Below are 19,624 nucleotides of genomic sequence, written 5' to 3'. Positions count from 1 at the left end.
TTGATATATATCAAAGAATATTTTAGGAAATTCAGTAGTTATCTGTCAGCATCTAACTATGTATTTAATCAGTGACTACTATGGAAATTGCAACGTTTCTTCATCAAAAGATAATGGTTTAAATTTTAGATTTGGCATGCATAGCAATATATTAAACACTGTGCCTATCTAGAAAATATTGAAAATATTGTGTAGTCTGATGGCCTGTTAACCTCCACAATATACATTTTATTTTTATTCCCTAGACTTGCACATGAAGTGCATTTGTTCATATTTACCTGTTTGGAGATGGTAAGACACAACCAACATAGCCCCATCTCCATGGCCATCTTTTATTTCATGCAACTTTCCCTTTTCCCTGTCCAAAAAGGAATCCATTTTTAATAAACAGCTATCATATTTCACCCCATTTGTTCAGTGGTAACAAAATTGATAAAAAAAAAAATACTTACAGCTCTTTGGAATATTTGTTTATCTAGTAATGTACCCGGTAAATTAACAATGTTGTATAAATGTATTATTTTCTTTTAATTGCCCGTCATAGAAACTAAATTATACCTTCATTTTATTAATGCTTGTCTGCCTTTGGTTTCATTTAGGAAACCTCACCTGTTTCCTAATACTCAGAGATGATTGCCTCTCAGTGAGCCATATTCAGATCATCTTTTTCTTAAGAATACTGACCTGCATTCTTGATGTGTGCTCCCCCACCCAGTTCCCATCTTACAGACACTCTTAAGTAATAAAATGCGTGCACCTCACTAACAGAGAATACTTCCCTCTGTCTAAAATTTTGTTCACCTAGAAATGACCTTTGCTGTTATTAATAAGATCCCTTCTCACAGTTTTGGAGCATATAACTGGGTGAGTTGGATACATATCTCAGATTTTTCTATTATCCCTCACTTCTCAACTAATATTGCACCATGTTGAACTGCACACTTTACTCCTGCCAAGTACTGTACTTTCCTTCTTTAAGCAGGAAAAGTGTTAGTTGAGGTAAATAATACGCATTATTTGATTCCCAAAAGACCCATTCATCTTTGAGACTGAGTTATACTAGTCCTTGAAGTTTCTGATTTATGAATCTCTCTTCTAATTAATACAAATTACAGATAATCTATTTTTCAGTTCTTTAAAGTCATAAAATTATATTTTTTAGTTATCCTTCAAAATTCCCCCAAACCTAAACAGGTGACAATCAGAATTGAATTTTTTTCTTCCTTTATCCTTTGCCACCTATACTTCCTTAAAAAATCACGTAAAGGCTTACATTAAGTTTCTAAATTTGAATACACTTATAGTTCTTTTATAATTAATAACTTGCTCTTGAATAGTTTGTTTTGTACTCAGGGTACAAAAAGATAATAAACCAAGCTTCTTACTAAGCCTGGTTAATGAAAGTCTTAAATAATTTTCTTTAAAGATAGAATATTGTCCTGGTTTCTAAACCAAGAGTAAAGAAAAGAGTGTATGATCTCTGAAGTCAAACAGACTTTGTTTCAAATCCTCGCTTTGTCGATGTATGTCCTCGGGGAAGTCATGTAATCTTACTGCCTCAACTTCCCCCTCTGTAAAAACGAGGTGCTATTTGTTTAGTGGTTACAGAAACTAAAGAATATATACAAAGTGCCTAGCAAATAATGGATGATCCAAAATGGTAGCTGTTGTTACTATTGTTGTCACTAGACTAACATAACTTTCAAGTTCAGTTTTGATTATTTTGAAGTTCTATGGCATTATCATGCAGCTATTTAATAATTGTGTCCTTGATACGCTTGCATGTCATTGGTTGATGAGAAATTGTTACTCTATCTAATATTTGAAAGGTGTTTGGGGGTTCATCAAGATGAGAGGTGTGATAAATATAAGATGCCATTGTTTTTACCTGTACTTTCTTCAGGGTATCCTGTCTTGGTAGTGAATGGAAGAGGGCCTGGTCCCTGGGGCAGTGCAGAAGGCACTTTCATCATCTCACTCACTGCAAATGTCATGTGAGGTTTCATGGAAGTATTAAGAGATCCAATTAAGAAGAATAGTTCTGAGTCTAAACCAGCCCAGAGTGGCTTCTCTAGGGGAAACTCCCCGCTCAGCTGGTACGTTTGTGTTTGTCATTAGGGACACCTTGTATCCCAGGTACCTGCCTTGAGACATCTGCCTGTACTGGCTTCATGTTACACACAAATCCACATTTAACACTCCTACTGTTATTTATAGGTTTAGTTATGTTAATCAGTTTGTTTCACTGAGTTCTTTCTCTTGTTCTAGTGGCTGGTGGTTGTAGAAAGAGGAGGGGTTAGAATGGGAAGTGAAGTGCTAACTTAAGGGAAGATTAGGTGTTATGCTATCATGCGTTGCTTTTCGCCTTTGTGCAGCCCTGAATCTGTGGAGGCTAGTCCAGCAGTTAATGAGAAGAGCGTGTATTCCACTCATAATTATGGGACCACTCAGAGGCATGGGTGTCGAGGACTGCCTTATGCTGTGAGTATGCATTTGTTTCTCTCCAGAGCAGTGATCTTCCTGGAGTGTAATCCATTCTTATACATTGTGACTTTCTTGAAATGTTTATATGCAGCATGACGAAGTTGTCCCTTTTGCACTTCCCTGCCTCCAGCGGACGTCTAGCCCTGCATCATTGTTCTTGTTTTTATGTCCCAGTTGACCTTGGCATTTTGTTTTATCACTTTCCTGGTTGAAGCCAAAAAACAAAGGGTACTACTTTCTTCTTTCTTTCCATATGTACCGTACTTTAGGGGAGAGAGGGGCCAGTGTTTGGACACTGTTGATTTAAAAAATCTTATTTTCAGGATCATAATTACGGAGCCCCTCCTCCTCCGACACCTCCTGCTTCTCCCCCTGTCCAGACGATCATCCCTCGTTCTGACCTGAATGGCCTGCCGTCGCCTGTAGAGGAACGCTGTGGAGACAGCCCGAACTCTGAAGGAGAGACTGTTCCTACCTGGTGTCCTTGTGGTCTTTCTCAGGATGGCTTCCTTCTCAACTGTGACAAGTGCAGGTAAGATCCTGTTCTATCTAAATACCAGTCTGGGATTGGGGATTCTTACTAGTAGGGAAAAGCTCAAAGTATTCTTTCTTGTGTTTGTTAATGTAGATGATTCCTTAGTGCTCCTTGGCTCGAATTCTCTGCACTAGGTGAGAATTGCTGACAACAAGGAATGAGAAATTGATGTTAAAGCTATTGAATTTGATATGAAATTTAATGTCCTGGAAACATTTGGTAGGTGGGAGGGAGGGGGTAGAATATGCAGAGACACTTCGCCCATGTGTGCTATGATGTTCTACATGCTGTTGGAAGGACTACTTTAAGTTTATTTTCCCTCTTTAGGGGAATGAGCAGGGGGAAGGTTATTAGACTTCATCGGCGGAAGCAGGACAACATATCAGGTGAGCAGAAGATGGATTAGACCCACATTTTGACATGTAAATATTTTGTGATTTAAATGTTCATCTCAAGAACCCCTCTTAAAAGATTCTGTGTTCCCTAGCTCTTCATACAAAGAGATAGATGTTCTCTAAAGACCACTGTTCAGTTCTCTTGTAGTAAACTAAATGTACCTGGGAACAACATTTAGCCCTGTAGCAATCCCAATAATATTTGTGAACACACAAATAAGTGGATTCTTTTTTTAACAAATAAACCAATCTCAGATTGTTACAAAGGAGCTTAGGGACTAAATATGGAAAGAGAAATAGATACAATGCAGACAGAGTTTATGTGCTTGATGTCAGTGATACAGAGAGTATCTTGTTTTCATAAGAAAGATGGGTATTTGTGCTGCTTTAAAGATGATAGAGTTAATAGCAGAAGTACTGACTTAACTGGATGGCACATCTAAAAGGAATAAGCTGCCTTTAATGTACTTTTCGGGCTGTTAGTGCCTGAACTGTGAAATCAACTGTTTTTAGGTGGGGATAGCAGTGCAACAGAAAGCTGGGATGAGGAGCTTTCTCCTTCCACTGTGTTGTATACAGCAACACAGCACACACCTACAAGCATCACCTTAACTGTTAGAAGAACCAAACCCAAGAAACGGAAAAAGAGTCCAGAAAAGAGTCGTGCAGCACCAAAGACGAAGAAAATTAAGGTACGAAAGGTAAAAATATCTTAAATATATCTGGAATAGCTCAAATTTCGAAGCAAGAAAACACCAAAATTCTTGTAAAAGGTTTGATCCAGATGTTTAAAGGGCCACTTTTCTCTACTTGCAAAAATCAGCTAATCTATGTTATATATGTATAGACCAACCTCTCTTCTGCCACACCATACCATCACTACTGGCTCAAAGTTTTCTTCTACTCAAGCCCCCATCCCAGGTATGATATTCCAGCCCTACCTGGCATAGGCCCATATGTGTTGCAGCCTCAAGTCTAGGCTTCCACTATCTCCCCACCTCTCAACTCCAAAGCAGTCTGAAATTCTCGTCCTGGTTATATGCCTCATGTCTTTGGGTTGATTGTTTTTCCTTGTTTTAAAAAAAATTGGGAAACATCTCTTGAATAGTCTAGGCTTCCTCAGTGTTGTGGTCACTTTCCTGTATTCTCAGCAAAAAGTCTCCGGGAGAAACCTCTTCTGGTTTGTGTTCTTTCTTTCCCATCACAGCAACTTTGTTGCTTGTAGGTGACTTGCCCACCCCTTGTTAAGGGGATTGGTCTTTGTTTCCTTCTTAGTTTCAAAATTGGTATATCTGCGACCTTACTTAAAGTTTTTTATTTACTTTTTCTCTTAGTATCAGGGGTGCCTATAGGATTTAAATGATGCATGCTCTTCCCTGTTAATTACTTTTTAGCTCCACAATAGAAAGTATTAAAATAGTTTCAGAGTTCATAGGCCTTGAGCTTACCCCTATTCTTGATAATGGTTTGGGAAATTCTATTGCATTTGTTACCAAGAGAAAAGGGGACAGAATAGAACGCTAGTTGGTGTCTTAGTTTTAGTCTCAGGTACAACTGTCATTCTTGGTACCAAGTTTTGTTTGTTCTACTTGTTTTCCTCTTTGGGATAGGCATTTCGAGAGGGATCCCGGAAGTCCTTGCGGATGAAGGTAAGGGGTAATCTACTGCGATCTTGCATTTTGGTCAGCTTCTTTCCTGACACTGATGGTCTGGGAATCTTGGACTCTGCTTTTTGTTAGTTTGTAGTTGTTGCCATTCAGTTATTCATAGAGATTTTCTCCAAAATAGATTTTCTTTTTCATTTTCTGAAATGTTTTCCCTCTCTGTGATCAACGTCTATTTACTGGTTTTTCATTAGCTGCTTTTCTATGGGGTAAGTGACATTTGCCAGACAAAATTGAGGCTGATGTGTTCTGTCACTATTATTGGGCTCAACATTGGAGTCAAGTTTCCCGGATAATAATATAGGACAGTCTCTTGTGGAACCACCCTAGCACCATGTGGGCTTTAATTGCCAGTTGGAAGGATAAATCTCATCAAAACAAAAGTTGCATTATTGATAGGAATTACTGTTTTGTCTTGGCATATCTATTTGATGGGGAGGACTCGAGTGATGCTAGTGTGTTTCTTTTTTTTCAGTTAACAAATAAAAGAGGTTATGAGGCATGATTTTGTAAAGAGCTTGGAGAATAGAGAAATTACGTGCAATGGTTTAAAAAAACTTTTAGACAAGAATTCGAGTTTACCGAAAGGAGATTTGATTATTACTATCTAGGTATCTTCCTTTACCTGTGCATATGACAGCATACCTCCCAAGTCATTACTTACGGCTTCAAAGTATTTAATTAGAAATAAGTTCTAAGGCTCGGCGCCTGTGGCTCAAGTGGCTAAGGCACCGGCCACATACAACTGAGCAGGTGGGTTCGAATCCAGCCCGGCCCGCCAAACAACAATGATGGCTACAACCAAAAAATAGCTGGGCATTGTGGTGGGCACCTGTAGTCCCAACTACTTGGGAGGCGGAGGCAGGAGAATCACTTAAGCCCAGGAGTTGGAGGTTGCTGTGAGCTATGATGCTATGGCATTCTACCCAGGGCAATAGCTTGAGGCTCTGTCTTAAAAAAAAAAAAAAGAAAGAAAAGAAATAAGTTCTAGTTTGATTCTGTAAGTATTAATATTCCTAAATGAGGGCGGCGCCTGTGGCTCAGTCGGTAGGACGCCGGCCCCATATACTGAGGGTGGCGGGTTCAAACCTGGCCCAGGCTGAACTGCAACCAAAAAATAGCTGGGCGTTGTGGTGGGCGCCTGTAGTCCCAGCTACTCTGGAGGCTGAGGCAAGAGAATCACTTAAGCCCAGGAGTTGGAGGTTGCTGTGAGCTGGGTGAGGCCATGGCACTCTACCAAGGGCCATAAAGTGAGACTCTGTCTCTACAAAAAAATATATATATATATTCCTAAATGAGTAAGTAGGATCTTTTCTATTGATAGTTACATGGTATAAACATTAAAATCTTTAGCGAGGATTAGCTTTATTTTTATGAGGATTGTATTTGTGTGAAGCACATTATGACTGTTAATAAAGATTATTGGTGGCATTTTATCTGAAGTTTGAAGGCCTCACCTTGTGTCTATCTATAAACAGAAGTGACTATTCCTGTAAAAGAGCTTGGAAAAGGACTTAGAGCCGCAGAGTATCAGAGGCCTGGGGTGTATCTTGGAACACAAATTAATAATTTCTTGCCAGATCCACCTCCCACAAACAGCGAAGTTTGCTTTAACTGCCCCTTTATTTATTTATTTTTTTTCATTTTCTTAGAGGGATCCTTAAATAGACTTGGAAGCAGACACGGGAACTCTGATCTTGGCTGCTAGGCCGGCCCTCTTCTCTTATCAGTTAACTATTGTAACTTATATCCAGAAGTTTGAGGTCTTTTGGAAGCTGGGGACTGGCTCTTAGAAAACACATAAGCCCCAAACTTATAGTTTCAAGAAGTTAACAGTCCCTTGGGTGTGTTAAAATTTAGACAGAAAAATATTTCTGATAATTTCTGCTAGAGTAAAAAAGGGAAAAGAAAAGAAAAATACTGGTCTCATCTTAATAATTCTAAATTGAGTTATAAATTTTGTGCTCAGAATTATTAATAAAGAACTCTACCAAAAGATCCAAGTGGGAGTCCATAAGAATGAGAAAATTTTATCATCTAGATTTTTAATCCCAAGGCCAAGAGTTTCCCTCTGGAGATTTAATTCTAAATCAGGGCTTCTCAACCTAGACAGACATTATTGAAATATTGGATCACATAATTCTATGTTGTGAAGAAGATTGTACTTTGCATTTGGTCTAACAAGAGGATACCTGGTACCAGTAAGACACACTCAATTGTAATAATCAAAAATGTCTTTAGATATTGCTAAAGGCAAAATTGCCCTAGATTCAGAACCACTGCTCTAAAGCCACAGAGCTGTAATCTCCAGTACTCTGAAAGATGAGAGGTAGCACCATAAACTCACAGTGGAAGTTAGTGGGAAATGGATAATAATGTGGCAAAGGCTTGCAAAATACAATACATTTACCAAGTGGTAAGTTTAGTGATTGCTACTGGATATTTAAAGCTGGAAATACTATTTGGGCATCCCTAATTCCTATTGAAGCACCTTTAAGTCTAAGGTTTTACACTATATTTTTGCTCAACTGCTACTGACAGCATCATGCTCATGATCTTTTTCCTTTTTTTTTTTAACATAAGATGATAATTTATTCTATTCTCAATGGTTTGATGTTGACCTTAGTGTTTCTTAGCACCCTTTGTTTGTTGTTTAGTCTTTGGACTCTAGCGAGAAATGTAAAAAATGTTTTTCTTCCATTTTCCTCTTCCTTGGGGAAAGGATAGTAGACAATAATCAGTCAAGAACAGTGAAGCAAAGTGGTAAAAGAAAGCAGTTAAATACACATCAGTGTTTTCTGTACCATTTGTGGAACATATATTTTTTTTTGTTATGCCTGATTTTACAAGTTGGATGTGGACATGGATTTTTAAGTAGCTTGGTACTATAGTGTCTCCCTTCTCATCACCAGTGGCATGACTTCATCACTATCAGTGTTTGTTTTGTTTCCAGTGGCACCTTAAGTCTTAAACACCACAGAGGGCAATATGTGTCAGGCTTAAGCTATATCTCTGTAGGTCAAGTACTGTCTGTTAAGGATGCTGTATCTGACGTAAAATAACCTTTTCTCAGTAGAGAGCAGTGGTTTTCTAAGAGGAGTATAGCCAAGTACATCTTAAAACATTTCCTATGTTCTTCCTACCCTCTCCTCTCCCCTCACTTCATCTCTTAAGACTATTTAGAATGTGGCAATTGAAATTGTTGAAAGTAATGTATTAGAACAATATGTTCCAGAATAACATTTTATATTTAGATTATGATTGGATTGATTGGGTTACAGACATATTTAGAATAAACATGTATTAATTTAAAATGAAAATAAGTGATATAAAAACAATAATTTCTGCTTGAGAGTAGTTAAAACCAGACCTGGGCTGGCACAGCTGTTCAGTAAGTATTGAAATTTTAGCATTTTAATGATTTGAAGTCTCTACTGTTCATTTTCACAAAGATTTTCTTAATGAAATTGATACAAATCTTTGGATGAGAACAAAATTGATTTTAATGACTTCAAAATGGTCATTGAAATCAGTGATAGGATGGGACTATGATCCATATTAATTTCTCACTGAATAAATGCAGAAACTGAGCTTATACATTTAAAAAAGTTATCCGTGGTCTCACCTCTCATTGGTAACAACCATGACAGAACCCAGATGCCCTGACTCTAGTCCATTACTCTTATGTCACACCAACTACCAAGTGAAAACAAATTTTCATTGGAAGCTTAGCTTGTCACCCTATGCCCTACACCCAATCACCACCTTGTTTGTGCATGGACTCTCCTAACCTACCTGACCTTTGTTCTCTACAGAATTCTCCCTCTGAAGCACAGAATTTAGATGAGAATACAACTGAGGGTTGGGAAAATCGGATAAGACTATGGACTGATCAGTATGAAGAAGCTTTTGCTAATCAGTACAGTGCCGATGTACAGAACGCCCTTGAGCAACATCTACATTCTAGCAAAGAATTTGTGGGCAAACCTGCAATTTTAGACACTATTAATAAAACTGAATTGGCCTGTAATAATACAGTTATTGGTTCCCAAATGCAGGTAAGGACCAAAGGGTTAAAGATTCTCTAAATAAGATTTTAAGAGCCCAGGAAAGGGGGCAGGTATTAGAATTACTATTTCTTCCAAATGTGCAAGGCCCTGGAATAACAAATTAGCCAGCTGTTGATCATCTTTAACCAAAAGTAGGTTATATGTTTATTAACTGGAAATTGTCTATTAAGCACTTATTTTTTTTTTTTTGAGACAGAGCCTCAAACTGTTGCCCAGGGTAGAGTGCTGTGGCATCACAGCTCACAGCAACCTCCAACACCTAGGCTTAAGCTATTCTCTTGCCTCAGCCTCCCAAGTAGCTGGGACTACAGGCGCCTGCCACAGCGGCTGGCTATTTTTTTGGTTGCAGTTGTCATTGTTGTTTGGCGGGCCCAGGCTGGATTCAAACCCACTGGCTCTGGTGTATGTGGCTGGCGCCTTAGCTGCTTGAGCCACAGGCGCCGAGCCTAAGCACATATTTTTAAACTGTCTTTGCTCATAGATGAATTAGAGTGGGAAATTTTATACAGCCTCAGTAGGAAATATGTAAGATTTATGAAAAGCTAAGCTTATTCTTTTTTTTCTCATTCTTATACGTGTATTAGACATAGAGCCAATAAAATCTTTTTTGTTGTTGTTGAGACAAAGTCTCACTTTGTTTCCTAGGCTAAAGTTCAATAGCATGAGCCTAGCTCACAGCAACCTCAAACTCCTGGGTTTAAGTAATCTTCCTCCCTTAGCCTTCTGAGTAGCTGGGTCTACAAGTGCCCACTACAATACCTGGCTAATTTTGTCTATTTATTGTAGAGATAGTCTCACTTTTGCTCAGACTGGTCTTAAACTCAAGAGATCTTCCCACCTCAGCCTCCGGGAGTAGTGGTAGGATTAGAGGCATGTGCCACCATGCCTGGTAGAGCCAATAAAATCTTAATCATGTGTTTTTTGCTGATCTTTTCTCACCTTTTCTTGGGTGGCAGATTCACCAGATAGAGCATGTGTTCTAGAAAAATTAAGCTTGTATCAAATACAAAATTTTCTGATTATTGATCTAAATGACATCCACAAGTAAGATCTGAAAATGTTGGTGCCATTCTTTAAATTATTAAATATTTTAAGTGCCTCCTAAGCTGTAGTTGCTATTGTTTAATGTTACTGCTCTGGCTTTATTCAGTTACAGCTGGGAAGAGTCACTCGTGTTCAAAAGCACCGGAAGATCTTGAGAGCTGCAAGAGATTTGGCTTTAGACACTCTTATAATAGAGTATCGTGGGAAAGTCATGTTACGACAGCAATTTGAGGTCAATGGGCATTTCTTCAAAAAGTAAGAACATCATTCATTGAATAGTGAGGGCTAATGTGGACCTGACTGTTATTAAAGAAATCATCCTTTTTAATGGGTTCTTCTTGGGGAAAAGATTACAACTCAAATAAACTTGTCTGCTATTTGTAGTGAGGCGCAAATAAGTCTGCAAATTGTTTAATGTGTAAAGTAGGGATGACTCCTTTCAAAAGCCAAGCATTCCTTGTTGTTTAATCAAAAGCAGACAAGCATGTGATGTTTTCCAAGTTTAGGCATTGCGAAGGACTGCTGCTGCTTCTGTCAGCATGTGCTTTATATTTGGAGTCAGGGGGTGGCCTTTTTGTTTGTGTTGTGAATTACAAGAATTTTAATTATATCCCTAGACCATACCCTTTTGTGCTCTTCTACTCAAAATTCAATGGTGTAGAGATGTGTGTGGATGCCCGTACTTTCGGTAATGATGCTCGGTTCATCAGAAGATCATGTACACCAAATGCAGAGGTAAGATATTCTTAGCAACTTCCCTTTGAATGGAACCACTAAAAGGACAAGCTTACTGAAGAAGCAGTCTAAAAACTTCACCCAGATAAAGGTCTGTAGATAAGAGTTGTGATCGTTCATTATGAGAGATAAAAAACCAAAGTAATGGTGCTTTTATACTGATGAGACAAGGCGCAAGGAATGAATTTTCTTTTAGAGGAGGCAGAAATGGGGAAAAAACCCAAGTCACCATTTGCTAAGGAAAAGAGCTAGACTGAATATGAAGTCAGTGAGGTTATGTTAAAGAAATTGCCTTTTGGTGGAAGTAAATGTTATTAGGCCTAACTAAGCTATTTGTTTGCAGTTTTTTAGATTGTAAGAAATAATATTCCCTGAGAGAATCTAGACATTTTTTAGAATTCATTACTCAGTGCAACCAGATCAAATGTAGCAAGAAAATCCTCAGAGCTTTACTTACAAGCTAAGGAATTTAAATTCTCTGGTTGAACGGGAAACAACTGTAAGATGTAAAGCAGAGATTTCACCCTGATTTCTAATGTCTCAAGATTTCTCCACTTATTTCAAGAAGTATCATAAACTCTGAAGCCATTACTGAATAGTGGTTTTAGATGAAATGATGGACTTAAAGAACAGAGAGAAATTATTTGGAGAAAGGTTTTTATTTTTCTCACTTATGGACAATTCCTGGTCTTCATGATAATTCTAACCATAAGCCTTATTCACACAGGTACGACACATGATTGCTGATGGGATGATTCACCTGTGTATCTATGCTGTGTCTGCCATCACCAAGGATGCTGAGGTCACCATCGCATTTGATTATGAGTATAGTAACTGGTAAGACCTCAAAAACCTTTCCTAACATGAATATTTTTGTCTTTCATGTTGAGCTGTTCAGCTCTATATACAGTTGGCCTTCGTTTCTTGCTCTTGCCCTTTCCTTTTGGTTAATCTTTTCATGAGTAATGCATTTTCTGCCTAGAAATTGTGAAGGAAAAGATAGACTTAACAGGTTTTTTTTAGAGATACAGGTACCTTGTATAACACAAGTGTCCTTGACAAAGATGTTTTGACACTATTTATGCAATAGGAAATGGGACATGTTTGAGAAATTGCATATGCTGCTCTGCATAGAGCGTTTGTACCAGGGGACCATATAGAATGAGAATTTAAATATTCACCCTGGCCCTAAACATATATACTTTTTTGCTTTTTTTTTTTTTTTTTTGTCAATTAAACCTTAATAAAGCTGAGAGAGGGATTTAAAAATTCAGTACATCCACTTAAACCATGTAATGTAGGTAAATATGACAATGTAAAGTTATAAAGGATTATGTGATAAGCTTTGTACGGTAGATATTTTTCTATCTTGGTCATTTTAGGCAAAATATAGTCTATGTAGTAAAGTGATGTTTGTCTCAGGTAGAAGGAGTAAAAGTATTGATAAGAAGTAGGGAATAAGGAGCTAAAAGTGAGGATGTGGTGATAGTGGGTACATGGTATGTATAGCCACTCAATCACTGGTTCACTGCCTGCTAAGTTGCTTAACAACTGTTAGGAACAGTAAGTAGGAGGTTTCCTTTTCACTGACCATATGTGAGAGTAGAGTTAGGGTTATACAGAGAAACATGGAATAATGAAATAAGTCTCTAATACCTCTGTTTAACTTACTCAAAGATAATACCAGAGGAAATTACTATGCTAATAATTTAAGATAATGAATGGAACATGTAAGCACATTTCAAGGGTACTGAGACAGGTACTTTTGATTATTTCTTTGGAGCAGTAATTATAAAGTGGACTGTGCATGTCACAAGGGAAACCGGAATTGCCCTATACAGAAAAGGAATCCTAATGCTGCAGAACTGCCACTCCCACCTCCTCCAAGCCTACCCACCATTGGGGCAGAGACCAGACGTAGAAAAGCACGACGAAAAGAGCTAGAGATGGAGCAGCAGAATGAGAATAATGACCAGCAAAATGAGAGTAACGACCAGCAACCACAAGAGGCTCCAGAAAAAGTAACTGTATCCAGTGATCATGAGGTAATCTTGCCTGGTCAAAAGATGATTTTAAGATACCTATTCTCCAAAGGAAGAGGATCCCAGGTTGTTGCATATAGTTTTAGGTAGGGAATCTGTAGGTGTTACCTAATTAATGCCCTTTATATCAGTGGGGGTGTACATTCATTTTTCTTTTTGTTTTATTAGTCAAGAACATTCCGGGTCTTAGTCCAGAGAATAGGGGTTATCATCTGTGTTTATTTACCATGTGTCCTCACACGAGTAACTCTTTAAGGCATTAGAAATTGTTTCTGGTGAGTTTTAAGTTACCAGACAGAATAAATCAGAAAGTGATTGTTCCCAGAGCTTAAGAATACAGCTGAATGTTGCCTCTGTTTTAAAGGAAATAGACAATCCAGAAGAAAAACCAGAAGAAGAGAGAGAAGAAGTTATAAATGACCAGGAGAACCCAGCTCATAACAGGAGGGTGGGTACCATCTAACATCACTTTGCTGCTACTGATTCCTGGGTATTTTTTGTGGAAATAATAATTTGGGTTTTTTCCATAAAATAGACTTCATTATAATTTTTAAATTTCTTTTTTCTACACATAACACATAGTAGTTGTCTTGTGACTATTATCTAATGGTGGTTTTAAGAGTTTTCTTTCTAATAATACAGTTTCTAAAAATCTGGCTTGTCAAACCAAAATGTACTGGGGCCGTTTTGCTCTGACTTAGGAATTCCTTAGGCTTGTGTGCATTTTGACTTCTTTTTTTCAGCTCTTAATGCTGGGCATGGCTCATGTCTGTAATCCTAGCACTTTTGGAGACTGAGGCACATGGATTGCTTGAGCTCAGGAGTTCAAGACCAGCATGAGCAAGAGTGAGACCCCATCTCTACTAAAAAGAGAAAAAATAGCTGGGCATTTTGGTGGGTGCCTATAGTCCCAGCTGCTTGACAGACTGAGTCAAGAGGATCTCTTGAGCCCAAGAGTTTGAAGTTGCTATGAGCTATGACGCCATGGCACTCTATCCAGGGTAACAAACAAAACAAAACATTTTAGACACATGGATTAAAATATTCTACTTTTATGCTGAAACCAATTACATTTGTGACCCTAAGTAGTTTTTCTACTTGGTTGTTTTTGAGCTCTGAAAATGCAGAGAAAAAAATAAGTTTTTGTGGACATTTTCCTACTGTTTTTAAAAGTTTGAAATTAGCTAACCCTTTTGGGAATTTTTTTTTTTTTTTTGAGACAGAGCCTCAAGCTGTCACCCTGGGTAGAGTGCTGTGGCATCACAGCTCACAGCAACCTCCAACTCTGGGCTCAAGCGATTCTCCTGCCTCTTCCCAAGTAGCTGGGATTACAGGTGCTTGCCACAACGTCCGACAATTTTTTGGTGGGCCCCTGCTGGATTCAAACCCACCAGCTCAGGTGTATGTGGCTGGCGCCTTAGCCGCTTGAGCCACAGGCACCAAAGCTGATTTTTTTTTGGGCAGTTTTTGGCCAGGGCTGGGTTTGAACCCGCCACCTCCAGTATATGGGGCCAGTGCCCTACTCACTGAGCCACAGGCGCCACCCTCCTTTTGGGAAATTTTATGTTTGAAATTGTCTTCTTTTACTATTCCCACCATTTTAAATTAAACATTTTATTTTTTTTTTTTATCTTAAATCTCTAAGGTGGATTAAATAAGTAGTTAACGTGAGTTTCTATACATTTCTATTAATAATACTTCCTCCTCCTTATTGAAGCTTCATTCTATGCTAATACTATCTTTTCTTTCTAGACCCGGGAGGATAGGAAGGTCGAAGCCATTATGCATGCTTTTGAAAACTTGGAGAAAAGAAAGAAGCGGCGCGATCAGCCCTTGGAACAGAGTAACTCTGATGTAGAGATTTCTACCACCACCTCAGAGACTCCTGTTGGAGAAGAGACAAAAACTGAAGCCCCTGAATCTGAAGTTAGCAACTCTACTTCAAATGTTGCTATCACAAGCACCCCCCAGAGTGTTGGTGTGAATACTCGGAGGTCTTCCCAAGCAGGGGTAAGAGATTCCAGGGCCTAGACATCCTTGCCTTTGCTAATGCCACTTCCCTATCATTCTTACCTGTCTTTTTGAAATGGTAAAATAGGTATCTTCAGCTTTGCTCCATGTTGCAGTAAGGAAGGTCATTTAACTACAACAACTTTTATCAGCTGACTTGTGGGATTTAGGGAGACCAGTAAAGTCGGAATGTGAATGAGTAGCTACCTTCAGACTAGAATGGGACTAAATATTGTGTCTACCAGATAAACTGTTGATGGGGAGTTGATAAAAATCATTTGGTTTCTGTAATGGACATTCTGCATAGTCCAATTGTGTACCTGACCTTTAATAAGATTCTAAGAATAAATACCTCTTTTCCTTCTCTACTGTAACCAAGAATCTAAGGCTTTACTAAACTAAAACTTAGTATCTGGAAAAGAAATAAAGGGAAAAAATACATTTCCCTATCAAGAACTCTAAAATTAAGCGGTGCCTGTAGCTCAGTGGGTAGGGCACCGGCCACATACACCCAGGCTGGGGAATTGGAACCTGGCCCGGGCCAGCTAAACAATAATGACAGCTGCAACAACAACAACAAAAAAAAAAAATAGCCAGGTGTTGTGGTGTTGTGGCAGCGCCTGTGATCCCAGCTACTTGGGAGGCTGAGGCAAGAGAATCGCTTAAGCCCAAGAGTTTGAGTTTGCCATGAGCTGTGTCTAACGCCGTGGCACTTTACCGAGAGCAACAGCTTGAGACTCTGGTCTCCAAAAAAAACCTCTAAAATTAGGCAACTACTTTTAGCTGACTTTTTGGTCTGTTTTATAAATGCTTATTAGAAATAGTCCTTATTAATCTATTCATCTGTCTATAGCCTGTTTAGTTGATTTAAATGTATAAATTTTGTATTTACGGATTACATTTTGAATTAGTATTTCTATACCCTTACCTTTTTACCAGTAGACATTCTGAATGCTTAAAGTGAATAGGAAATTGTATAGAATGTTTGCTGATAAGAAATTTCTGGTAAGCATTTGACCTTGTTACTGTTACAGGATATTGCTGCAGAAAAACCAGTCCCCAAACCGCCTCCAGCAAAGCCTTCTAGGCCCCGACCGAAGAGTAGAATTTCTCGGTACAGGACCAGTTCAGCCCAAAGACTAAAGCGTCAGAAGCAGGCCAGTGCACAGCAGGCAGAGTTGTCACAAGCTGCCTTGGAAGAAGGAGGAAGTAACAGCTTGGTAACTCCTACCGAAACTGGAAGTGTAGACATTTTGGGAGAAAACAGGCAATTAACAGGGTCTGACCCAACTGTGGTGTCAGTTACTGGATCCCATGTCAACCGCACTGCATCTAAATACCCCAAAACCAAAAAGGTAAGTCAAAAATACCTTTCCATACAGTCTAGTCTGACAAGGGCTGGCATATTAAAATGGAGAACCTGTAATCCTCATTAAAAAAAACTAATCTTGGTATCATAATATTGAAAGTTCTCAAATCCTTTGACACAAAAAGCTAAAGCCATCCTACTACCTTTTGTTCCTTTATTTTTAGGCAGAGCTTAAATCACTGATAGCTGAAATTATTCCTCTCCCAGTGGGGCATGGAGAGGGTAAAGGAAGATATCTTGTGTTCTCATCACCCAATTCATATTAACTGTAGCTACTATATCTCCTTCTGTCCTAGTTTCTAGATGAGGTTTGTCTTTTTGAATTGTATTGCTATCTCTGGCTTTATACATAAAAAGCATCAACTTACAATCTCTTTTTTTTTTTTAACTTTAGTATCTAGTTACAGAATGGTTAAATGACAAAGCGGAGAAGCAAGAATGCCCTGTCGAATGCCCTTTACGCATCACCACAGACCCAACTGTATTGGCAACGACCCTGAACATGTTACCCGGTCTTATCCATTCCCCGTTAATTTGCACCACCCCCAAACACTACATTCGCTTTGGCTCACCCTTTATCCCTGAGAGGCGTCGAAGGCCCCTTCTGCCTGATGGAACATTCAGCTCCTGTAAAAAGGTATGTCTGCTTATGGTTTTTGTTTGATTTTTTTTTTTTAAACTTAGTCTGCCTATAACTGCAACATAATCTAACACATTCTTTAGATAGCCACTGTGCTCATGTCAGTTTATGATGGGTTAGTTGTTCAGCCCTCAGTGGAACTAAGGTAAAATGCATATACTACATTTTTGATGCTTAAATTTGTGAGTATTCATTGTTGTCTCTTCTGAGAACACTAGAGGTTCCTAAGTGAGAGCACACAGCAATTGATGACTGGGCAGGGAGGGATATGTTTTGTGTGTGCTTTTGTGGTATTCATTAACATGTCCATTTGTGATTAGTGTGTGAGTTGGGCCCCAGGTCCTCTAGAGCACTGTTTGATAAATAAAAAATGATCAAATTGTGGTTTGAATTAATTCTATCAATTGACAGAAATTAGAAGAAAAATACTATTGTAATTGGCATTATTCCTATTCTTTATCAAATGACAAGTTCGACTGTTCCCCGAGAATACAGAGCCTACTCTAAAGACTCTCTCCCTCTCTCTCAGCCTCTTTCTCCTCTCTACTTAGTGTTTTTGGATCTAGTGGCAGTATCGTTTGGTGGTTGCTTGTTTTTGGAATGTTCTTTCTTAATTTCCAGAAGACTTGCATAGTTTCCAAAGGTATCTCTTAGGAATAGATGATTCCCTCAGATCTATAATGTTGTTTCTATGTTTCTAGAAGTATAGGACACCCTTTCATTTGGTCTTCCTTTGAGGTAGAGTCTGTTCCCTGGAACACCCTTTTCTCTTATCCTCAGATCTGGATTCAGGCTGCCTTCCTCAGTGTCTGCCATTGCCCTCCTCCACTGGCATCACGTACATGAGGATGCTGCATGTAGATTATTTGATGTGATGAAGTCTCCAACTCCAGGCAGGTCTTCCCTGACTCCTCCAAATTTAAAGCTTTTCTCTTTTCCCAAAGAATAGAGATTATTTTGTGGGGGGAGGGGGGCATGAAAGATGAGCCAAAGTGGTATGGGATATGGAGGGGAGGAGGGCAACAGGAATCTGTGCAAAAAGGAAGGGCGCCACTGAATGAGCAGTATACACTGCGGAAAGTCTTTTTCTAATTACACATCTCATCTAAGTATTTGAGTCACTGATGGGTCTGTTCAGCGAAGTTCTCAAGCATAAGAAATCTTAAAAAGAAATTTGACATGAGATCCTTGCGAAAACTGCAATAACTTGAATAACTTTCAAGTGTCAGAAATAAATGCAATAACAACTTTCTCTTATAAGAAAGATTAGAAAATTTCTGAAAAGCTATTTTTTGTAGGAAGTTTGCCTGGGAAATGAAGGAGCTTTGGGTCTCTGAGGATATCTTCTTACACCAAGTCACAAAGACTAGTTTATCTTAGATCTTAGAGATCATCTAAGAAGAAGAAAAATTGTTTACCACGTAATAAGCTTTATAATTAACCTTCTGTAACAATTGGAGAGCTTTGTGTGGTACACCATGCAAATCTGCAAAGTGATCTTTAGCATTCCAATATCCCTCATTACCAGTAATAGTTCAGAATCTTAACTACATTTGTGAATAGTGTTATAATATGAGTATAGCTATGGTCTGTAGTCTAAAGATGGAAGAAATTGAACGATGGCTTGAAATATGAAAAAGAAACTTTTTTCTTTTGTTCTGTGTTTGGTTGGACACAGTACTAGATTTCTAATGATGTTAACTATTGACGCATCCTATTAAGCCAAATGGTAGATTCTCCAATTTTGATTCTTTAAGAAGGGTAGACAATTATTTAGTATAGATTAATAGTGAAGTCTAAGTCATAAATAACAGAGACTAGCCTCTTGAAACTCTTCCTTAATAATTCTAATGCTGGGATACTATCACATACCATCTTACTTTCCAACTCGCAGAGACCTATGAAAACCAAAAATTAGTTTAGGACTGGACTTCAAATCCAGTAGAAAATTCATATCTTTGAGCTTTTTTTAACCTGGTTGTCTGGTATCTATAGCTCATCCTTACATTTCCACTCACCACAGATAGGAATCACTTTTAACTCAATTTCATGTTGTAGTCCCCAAGTGTATCTGACATTTTTATCTCTGAGTCATGATGTGTCTTTAGGAAGCATTCAGTCTATGTATACAGATTATCATAGCAAGACTATTGATTTAAATTGGGCCTTTAAAAATTGTTTTATGTTTAAATTATTACTTTAATATTTGCTTATAAACATATCAAGATTATATTACAAAAGAGGATTATGCTCTTTAGGGCAAAATAAAATTTTAAATCTTTTAGCAAGAAATTGAACTCAGCTTTATGGGGATGGGGAAGAGTTACTTTTAGATTGATTAGGAAGGACTCATCTTAGTGCAGGACTTAAGAAAATTTCCATGATTAAACAAATTTGTAATAAAAAAATCCTTCAAAGTATAAGTGAAGCAGATAGATGAAAGAAACCACTCTCCATGGGATTAGTTAAAACAGTGCATATTCCTATGAGCTCCTGAGTAGCTGGGACTACAGGTGCCCACCACAACGCCTGGCAATTTTTTGTTGCAGTTTGGCCAGGGCCAGGTTTGAACCCGCCACACTCGGTATATGGGGCCGGCGCCCTACTCACTGAGCCACAGGCACCACCCCAAGTTT

The 19,624-nt window shown here is 38.4% G+C and overlaps 1 protein-coding gene across 22 annotated transcripts in view; it reads left to right on the top strand.

Moving 5' to 3' along the window:
• SETD5 (SET domain containing 5) overlaps nucleotides 1–19,624 on the top strand; it is an 83,195-nt gene that overhangs the window by 40,445 nt on the left and 23,126 nt on the right. For 3 of the 22 annotated variants that reach the window (XM_053599026.1, XM_053599027.1, XM_053599035.1), the window contains 15 exons: nucleotides 1,904–2,096; nucleotides 2,376–2,481; nucleotides 2,808–3,016; nucleotides 3,347–3,405; nucleotides 3,928–4,115; nucleotides 5,025–5,063; nucleotides 8,894–9,136; nucleotides 10,299–10,447; nucleotides 10,810–10,927; nucleotides 11,655–11,764; nucleotides 12,711–12,972; nucleotides 13,334–13,417; nucleotides 14,722–14,979; nucleotides 16,014–16,334; nucleotides 16,743–16,985. In XM_053599026.1, coding sequence (XP_053455001.1) covers nucleotides 2,005–2,096; nucleotides 2,376–2,481; nucleotides 2,808–3,016; nucleotides 3,347–3,405; nucleotides 3,928–4,115; nucleotides 5,025–5,063; nucleotides 8,894–9,136; nucleotides 10,299–10,447; nucleotides 10,810–10,927; nucleotides 11,655–11,764; nucleotides 12,711–12,972; nucleotides 13,334–13,417; nucleotides 14,722–14,979; nucleotides 16,014–16,334; nucleotides 16,743–16,985 — 2,481 coding nt within the window. In that variant the 5' untranslated portion in view covers nucleotides 1,904–2,004. Of the gene's footprint in view, nucleotides 1–893; nucleotides 2,097–2,375; nucleotides 2,482–2,575; nucleotides 2,713–2,807; nucleotides 3,017–3,112; nucleotides 3,154–3,346; nucleotides 3,406–3,927; nucleotides 4,116–5,024; nucleotides 5,064–8,893; nucleotides 9,137–10,298; nucleotides 10,448–10,809; nucleotides 10,928–11,654; nucleotides 11,765–12,710; nucleotides 12,973–13,333; nucleotides 13,418–14,721; nucleotides 14,980–16,013; nucleotides 16,335–16,742; nucleotides 16,986–19,624 lie in introns of those variants that run through there. The other 19 variants (XM_053599037.1, XM_053599029.1, XM_053599039.1 and 16 more) reach the window with 16 other exon arrangements.

Source organism: Nycticebus coucang, chromosome 8, assembly GCF_027406575.1.
Source record: "Nycticebus coucang isolate mNycCou1 chromosome 8, mNycCou1.pri, whole genome shotgun sequence".
Taxonomy (NCBI): Eukaryota; Metazoa; Chordata; class Mammalia; order Primates; family Lorisidae; genus Nycticebus; species Nycticebus coucang.
This window is presented reverse-complemented; position numbering and strand designations above follow the sequence as displayed.